The 8388-nt window shown below is 41.5% G+C and overlaps 1 protein-coding gene across 6 annotated transcripts in view; it reads left to right on the top strand.

Moving 5' to 3' along the window:
• Positions 1–493: 493 nt before the first annotated feature.
• Positions 494–8388, top strand: part of IFT74 (intraflagellar transport 74) — a 40635-nt gene continuing 32740 nt past the window's right edge. Inside the window, exons 1-8 of one of the 6 annotated variants that reach the window (XM_083420060.1) lie at positions 494–704; positions 2028–2172; positions 3133–3268; positions 3753–3801; positions 5371–5469; positions 6146–6206; positions 6338–6397; positions 7623–7684. In XM_083420060.1, the coding sequence (XP_083276186.1) occupies positions 2053–2172; positions 3133–3268; positions 3753–3801; positions 5371–5469; positions 6146–6206; positions 6338–6397; positions 7623–7684 (587 nt within the window). In that variant the 5' untranslated portion in view covers positions 494–704; positions 2028–2052. Of the gene's footprint in view, positions 843–1978; positions 2173–3132; positions 3269–3752; positions 3802–5370; positions 5470–6145; positions 6207–6337; positions 6398–7622; positions 7685–8388 lie in introns of all 6 variants that reach the window. The other 5 variants (XM_083420059.1, XM_083420062.1, XM_083420061.1 and 2 more) reach the window with 5 other exon arrangements.

Raw genomic sequence — 8388 nt, 5'->3', positions numbered from 1 at the left:
AGAAGCTGGGCAGGTGGAGAGACTACATTTCCCAGAATGCAAATGGAGGTTCAGGTACCAGCCAGGGTGGCGCTGCGGGTGACGCCAAGGTTGCAGGTTCGATTCCCGGCGTAGGTCACGAAGTTCCCCCCCCAAAAAAACCTTTTCGAGCCCATTCTTTGGATTTAGTACCAAAAATTTAAAAAAAGCTCTCAACAATTTTTGTGTAAAAAAAGAGGTCAGGAATCTTACTTTTTGAAATATGGCAACCCTACTTGATCACCATATATACATACATATACATATATATGTATGTATGTATATATACTCTCTCTCTCTCTCTCTCTCTCTCTATTTTGCCATACTAACCGTACCCAACTCTTAACACTTATTTGATTCCAAGTACAATGGGGGGGGGGGAATGGAGTGGCTCGCACGCGCACAAGACTCGTTCTTCTGCGCATGCGCCAAAGTGGGAGGGTGTGAGGCGAAAGCTGCGCGTAAATCTCGCGATGGAATACGGGAGCGTGAGGGAAGGGGAAGAAGCCGCGCTCGGCTTGGCGCCAGAGCGACTGCGCGGAGGGAGCGGCGCTGGGGGTTGGCTGGCGCAGTTGCTAGGTTACGGCTTGCCGTCGCGCGCGCGGAGAGGAGTTCGTGGATGGGAGGCAACCGTTAAATTAACGGGTCTCGTTAGCCCACTGCGTGTGCGCGCGGCGAAGGGTCAGGTAAGAGGAGCCGCGCAGGTTGGAGCGCGGATGCGGGAGTGCCGACCCTCACGACCCCCGTACGTGACATGCCTCAGCCCCTTCCCCTCCTACGATGGGCCCAAGTCCCCGCGTCACTCAGAAGGAGGCGGGGAAATGGTGCATGGAATTTAAGGCTGAGGGTGGTGGGCGTCACGTGTGAACGCTCTCCTTCGCGACACACGTCGTCGCAAAGTGTAAAAAAAACAAGCGCCCAGGAACTCAGCCCTCCTCCAGGGAGTTTTTCTTTTAAAGGGGGATGGGCTAAGGTTTGTTAAGGTTTCTGGGGAGTAAGGGACCGAGCTGCCCTTAGTATGTTGTTGGGCCATTTCTGGATTAATAAAAAATAAAACACAACATCAGGTTTGCTTTCAGAGGTTTTGCAATCTCTTCATGCCTGTATTACAGATACCCACAACATGTTTCTGTCGAAATAGTGCCGGGGAGGGGGGGGGAGCTGCCACTCATCAATAAAAATACTTAACTGAGGTTCTGCCCCCCCCCCCAAAAAAAGCCTCCCCCCAACAAAAATCCTGGCTATACCCATGAAACAGTGACTTGTATCTTTTCATCAATTGCTAGTGTTGTGTTTAAGATACTGTGTTCTGTGGTTTCACCCCCTATTGTAATTTCATATATGTATTCACAGAACTGCAGAGTTGGAAGGGGTCACGAGGGTCATCCAGTCCAACCCCTTGCAGTGCTAGAATCTATGGCCCAACGTGCGGTTTGAACTCGTGACCCTGAGATTAAGGGTTTCAAGCTCTACCCACTGACCTACCCCAGATTCATGTCTTTTATTTTCTTAATCTCAACCACATACGTCAAAGTTCTTTAGACTTTGCTCCATCATGAAATGATTCATAGATGATCTCTCACCCAAATATTGACTAGGCCACAACACCCATGGTTTTAGCAGGCTTGGTTCACCATGAGCTTACATTCCATGCTCAAGGACTGCAGGCAGATAAATTGTATTTTGATCTTCTGGCTACTGGACAGGGCTGGCTTCTAAATAATGACGGTGGTACATATGCATTTTATTTTATTTTATTTTTATTCCTACCTCCTACTGAAGACCTAATTCTAAACACGCATTTGATTCCCTAGTTACTGTGTTGAAGATAGCTGTTCTAATGGGCATATTTACTCTGCATATATGGCATTATGATTCCAATTAAAAAGCTAAAGAAAATTCTTGTTTTATTTAAAATATTTTTCTTTATCCATGACTTAAAAGTTCTCTTTTAATACAGAATACACATTTAGAGGATTCTAATATGTAATATATGTTTGTTTCTAAAGAGAAATTTGAAGAAAAGAGGAAAAAATGGCAAGTAATCACAAGCCTCCTACAGCTCGCCCGTCTTCAAGAGCAGGACTAGGCCTGGGAGCCAGACCTCCCTCATCCTCACTACGGCCTCCATCCGCAGCTCTACTTGGAGGAGGAGTAAGTTAAAATAAATCTTTTTTAAAACCTACTCTGTTTGACAAGTGATACAGTTTCATTGAAGAGTTTATCTTCATTTTCTGATTCCTAAGCTAGAGCCTTTTCTCTCCAGTGCAGATTACTTTGTTATTGTCTCCGGACATCATAATATACACACCTTGTGGATATTGTTTAACATAAGGAATTGTGTAACACAAAGGGATGGGTGTCTGCTCCAAGGATTTTATCATCTAAAAGTAGCAGCTAAAAACCAGTCTATTGTCCCAGGTTTGGGGCATTTTATTTTCCTATTTATCTCCACTGCTTTTTGTGGCTCACACTCCCGTTCCTTTTCCTTTTAGTTTATAAGCTTGTAGGCAGGGCTTCTGTGTTTGGGTGCTCGACGTGCTTATTGATAGCTTTATCTTGTTATTAATTGCTACAACAGTGGATTGGATCCTAACATGTGTGATAGAATCCTTATGATTAGTGGTAGTGAATTGCAGCAGAGCAGAAGGGTTACTCTTTCTCCAGCACCAGCCACTTTATCCCTTTTCAGGGTTTCAAAATCACCTCCTTCTTGAAGCTGCTTTTACTTTACAAAAAGTTTGTGGGTCCTATTAGGTATATGAGAGTCTTTAGGGTGAAGCTGTTAAATTAGGACCTTTGAGACCAGGGTTCAGATCCTCAGTCAGCTATGAAACTTTACTGGCTGACCTTGGGCCACTCATGCACTCTCAGTCTAACCTACATCACAGGGTTATTGTGAGGATAAAATGGGAAGGAGGACTGTTACCACCTCAAGCTCCTAGGAAGAAAGGTGGGATATAAATGTAACAAAAAATGTGTGTGCCACGTCATTTGGTTTCATTTAAATCTCAAGACCTCGGCCAGCTTATTGATAAGTAGATAGACTAGTTTTCTGATCCTCAGAATGACTGCATTCATTATTTTTTCTACCGATTCTGTTTTCGGTGTTAGATCCCTCCAGGAACATCAAGACCTGGTACACGTGGTGGATCCATAGGTACTGGTGTGGTTTTGTCCTCCCAGATTAAGGTTGCAGACCGTCCAGTGACGCAGCAAGGGCTGAGTGGAATGAAAACTGGAATGAAAGGTATTTTAAGATATGAAGGCATACAAACATTGCATAAGTTAGTCTTGTGCCTGTGATTATAAGGGGAAACAGCAATACACTTTACAGTGGTTTTGGCCTCATAGAGACATGAAATGTGTCAGAACTTAGGACTAGGCAAAGCAATTTTTTTTAATCAAAGCTCCATCCTGACGTAAGGGCAGAACTGAGCCAGCATCTGTGAAATCTCAGGTGGAACTTGGAAAACTGGAATAGCACCAGAAGCTTTAAACCTAGACAGGTCCTATATTGTTCAGAGCGTATGACATTACATCATGGATTATTTAAGAGAATATGTACATTACATTATTTACAGAGGATTTATTTATTTATTTAAGCCTCTCTCTGTCTCTTTATGGTGATTTTACCACCTTGCATGAAAACAACCACTGGATTCTTTAGTAATACAATTGTTTCTCATTGTACTGTGGTGTCGGGTAATAATTTGACACTTGTTATTTGTTAGGTCCACAGAGACAAATTATGGATAAATCCTATTACCTGGGAGTGCTCAGGTATGTGGCAGTTTTTTTGTCACCAGTGTTTGTGCTGTTTTTATATGATTGTGTCAAGAGCTACTGCCTTATTGGCAGTAATTAATTGGCTGTCAGCTTGATCATGCCTAGCTTGCAGTGTTTGGCAGGGACGATAGAGGTTTCTTAGCTCATGGCTCCTTAGCAGTAGCTCTTCCTCCTTTCATAGTCCAGCCAGCCCATTTTTCCTGCACTCAGCACAGGTATAGAGGACTGGCCTATGTTTTGTTTCACGCTTGTCTTATCCCTGCCTTCCCTACTGTTTGTCTGTACCAAATGCAGGCCTTTCCTTCCAATTATTTCCTGTTTGCTGGAGTAGATACTTGTGACCAATGTCCAACTGACTTTCTTTGCTTTACTGGGAACCTCACTGCTTCTAGTCACCCAGCTGTGCTCCACACAATCTGACTCGGAATCAGCATAGGGTTAAAACTACTTTTTGAAGTTGAGGTGAAAGAGATTTGTGTGGAACTTTCTACCTTCAGAAGTGCTGACCAAAGGAATGGTCAGGTCACTTAACAGATTAATACTTAACTGGCAAGTTGTCAATAGCAGGTCAAGTATAAACACAACTCTAAAATATTAGGGTTGGCTTCAGCTAATGAGTCCGTTAGCAAAAGCCCACACAAGGACTTCCACTTGTGCGTTGGGGTTCCCACCTCCTCCCTTGCACCCCCCTTACAAAAAACCAATCTGTTGTAGAAAACAACTATACTGATCACTATGTAGCTATTTTTAAAATTGGATTCAGCATCTGAAGGCTCCTAAACAAACTCTACCTTGAGGAGTTGTGCTGCCTTGCAACTCATTTGCCCACCTAAACGATAGAGTAGCATATGTGGTTCACAGAACGTGCACCCGTCATCTTTGGGGTAGTCCTCTTGCTTCCTCACTCTCTTCCCAGAGTGACCTTCCAAAAAAAACACTAGATACTGAGCAGAGTTTTAGCATTATGTGGGCCTTTAGAAATGTATAAATTGACTAGGCTGCACTGGGCCATAAAGATTAAACCAGACACCCTTTTTATTAATAGCTTTTGATTGGATTGAAGAAACAAAAACAAAGACAGTCATACAATGCAAAGAAAATTGTAATTCATCAAGACGTGTTCTCTGTGTACAACTGATGAGGCGGGGGGGGGGGATGTCTGGTAGTCCAAACCAACCCATTTGAGCAAATAGATTTGTATCAAGAGTCCAGATATCAAGGAATTCACAATCTTTCTCGTGTTTATGGAAGATCACCTTTTCATATGCTGCCAGCTGAGTCATGTTCTCTGCCCACTGTAGGATTAGGGACTGATGAACTAGACATTTATCCAGTACTGATGAACTAGACATTATCCACCATAGGTGCTCTTAGAAGCCAGTTAAATTGTCCCTCTGTCAGGTTCCAAAGGACTGGTGCATAATTCAATAAATCACCGGCACGTGCAAATCTGAAGAGGTGTCCAAAACCATATTTATGTGGCAGATGACCTCTGACTCAAAGCCTGTGGCTTTAGAACAGGCCTAAATTATACTTAACATAAGAACTATTTTTTTCCTACAGGAGCAAAATAAATGAACTCACCGCAGAAATTAACAAGCTTCAGAAAGAAATCGACATGTATAACCAGGAGAATTCTGTCTACCTATCTTATGAAAAAAGGTGAGATAGATTACACTTATTGTCATAGTATTGTAGAGTTGGAAGGGACCCTGAGGGTCTTTAAAAACTTTTGTGTTAATTAAAGTCAGTGGAATCATGTACACAAGTAAATTTGGATTGGAAACAGCAAGCTTGCAACTTATGTAGGGTTTACGTTCCAAGGATCATGCCTAAAGTCAAAATTACATATACAGTGGTACCTCGTTTTGAGTCTGCCTCGTCAAGCGTCCATTTTGTTGAATGTCTGTGGCAAACCCAGAAGTACAAGAACAGGTTACTTCCAGGTTTGTCGCATGCACAGAAGAACTAAATTGCACTTCGTGCATGAGCAAAAGCACAAACGGCTCCACATGCATGCGCAGAGTGGCACTTTGTCGTGTGTCATTTTTGTCTAGTGTCCAGGGCTCCAGAACAGATCCCGGTCGCAAAACAAGGTACGACTGTCGTCAGAACACATTGGGTTCAATGGCAGATGGGATTGCCAAAGTCTTTTTTCCTGGATGTCTGCCCCAATTTATTTATTTATTTATTTGCCCAGCACATAAAGCTTCATGCATGCAAGTTAAATACATGTAAGTTGCAGGCTTACTGTATGTTAAAACTTGAGACTTGCTTTGATTACATTTTATCACATAAGCTATGTTGTATAGTAACTATTCTTTTCCTGTTCTCTTAGGGCAGAGTCTTTAGCTAGTGAGATCAAAGAGTTTCAAGGACAACTAGCTGATTACAATATGGTATGTTATTGTTTATATTGCTAATATTTATATATATATTACATTGAAAATCCTGGATCTGATTTTGAATTGCAATTGTATACCTGTTGGGAATAAAACTAGCAATTAATTGGGTTTCTGTGTTGTTTTAGCTGGTGGATAAACTTAATACCAATACCGATATGGAGGAAGTAATGAATGACTATAACCTGGTGAGTATTAACATTGTTTTGTAACAGTATTAGTTTTGCCTGATTTGCTTATTGTTCAACTTGGACTGCTGCTAACCAGTGATGCTCAGTAGCTGCTGGAAAATGTTTGAAAACAATTGTAATTGGTTCTCAGGATGAGTGTAACTGCATATACTGTTGACCCAAATACATATGCAGAGTGACATTTCAAAGTAGCATCTTAGTTAATAGAATGAAATATAAAAAGCTACAATTCTTCCAAACATTGGATCACAATAGAAAGGACCTACACAATTTAAATTTTCAATTAAATTTTTTTTACCAGTGAAATGAGTAGTTGATACTAGTACATGGAAATTTTACTGATCAACGGTTTGGGAGAGGGGAGCAAGAGCTGGTTTTAAACCATCCCCACCCTCCAAAGGACCCCTTCCTGCAAAACATCTTATCAGTGAGATGCTTGCAATTTATTTGAAATTACTTGTGCTTGCAAACTTCATCTGTTGCAGTCAGCATCTGTAACTTCAAATTTGCCTGTGGCATACCTTGCTGTCATTACAGCGCAGTACCTGGCAAGGATCTTTTTATTTCCCTGGGTTGTTCAATCCTCTGAAAATTGCTGTTGTGGTGTTTGGTGTTTTTAATCCTGCTGACTGCTTTTAAAGTGCTCTTTTACTTTGTAATGTTTTAATGTTATCGTTTTAAAGTTTGTTTTATTTTTTGTTGGCTGCTCTGAGAACCTGTTAAATGGTGGGATAGAAATCAAATAAATAAAAATAAGTAAATTAATATTTGTGGAGATCTGATACTTCATTCAGCTATGCCAGGTGTGGGGAACCTTTAGCCTGCCATATGTTTCTGAACTTCAAATCCTATCATCTCTCTCTACTGACAGTCTTGCTGAGGCTAATGGGAGTTTTGTAGTTCAGCAGCATCTGCAGCACCAAAGCAGCCCCTGAGCTATATAAACCTTTTACCTATAGACACATTCCACCCATTATGCATGTAAATTAGTACAGACGCATTTGAAACTGCCCTTAATTCTGATTTATGTTCCATGTCTCAAACATATTTTTAGGATCATGTTGTATTTCTTGAAAATCATTTTAAGACTGATCTATGGTGTATAAGCTATAATAGCAAATTCAGTTGAATTAAAGACATTGGCTCTAGAAACGGGAAATTTATTTGCTGTAGATATAGCAGAGCTATTCTCATGCTGTTGGTGGCTGTGTCTTTTTAATAGTTGAAGGCTCAAAATGACCGTGAAGCTCAGGGCATAGACATCATTTTTACAGAAAGACAAGCGTAAGTATATGAATTTTTAAAAACGAAACTAGAAAATAAACCAATGCATAGAAATGTTCTGTATTGTGTTATAATGCCATTCATAAACCCCTGACACTTGTCTGGTCTTTGTACTCAAGCAGTAGCAGGTGTGTGCTGACCTTTCACACTTTAGATTATTATTATTTATTGAATTTATATACTGCCCTATACAGTACCTGGAGGTCTCGGGTCCGTTCACAGAAAAGATCAACATAAAAACCACAGTATATATAATCAAAATAAAAACAACAACCCAATAACATCCCTCCCCCCCCAAAAAGAGCCATGTTTTAAAAGGGCATAGGATGTCAATCAGATCAACCCAAGGCCTGGTTAAAAAGGAACAGGAGCCACTACCACGAAGGCCCTCTGCCTGATTCTCTGTAACCACTTATCGCAGTGAGGGAACTGCCAGAAGACCCTCGGAGGAGGACCTCAGTGTCCGGGCTGAACGATGGGGTTGGAGATGCTCCTTCAGGTGTACTGGGCCGAGGCTGTTTAGGGCTTTAAAGGTCATCACGAACACTTTGAATTGTACTCAGAAACGTGCCGGGAGCCAGTGTAGGTCTTTCAGGACCTGTGTTATATGGTCTTGGCAGCCACTCCCAGTAACCAGTCTAGCTGCTGCTTTTAAGGCTTTAGAGATCAAAACCAACACTTTGAATTGGGCCCAGAAACTAATT

The sequence above is a fragment of the Podarcis tiliguerta genome (assembly GCF_965153285.1).
Source record: "Podarcis tiliguerta genome assembly, chromosome: 17".
Classification (NCBI taxonomy): domain Eukaryota; kingdom Metazoa; phylum Chordata; class Lepidosauria; order Squamata; family Lacertidae; genus Podarcis; species Podarcis tiliguerta.
Note: the sequence above shows the minus strand (reverse complement) of the source record. Positions and strands in the feature narration are given on the sequence as shown.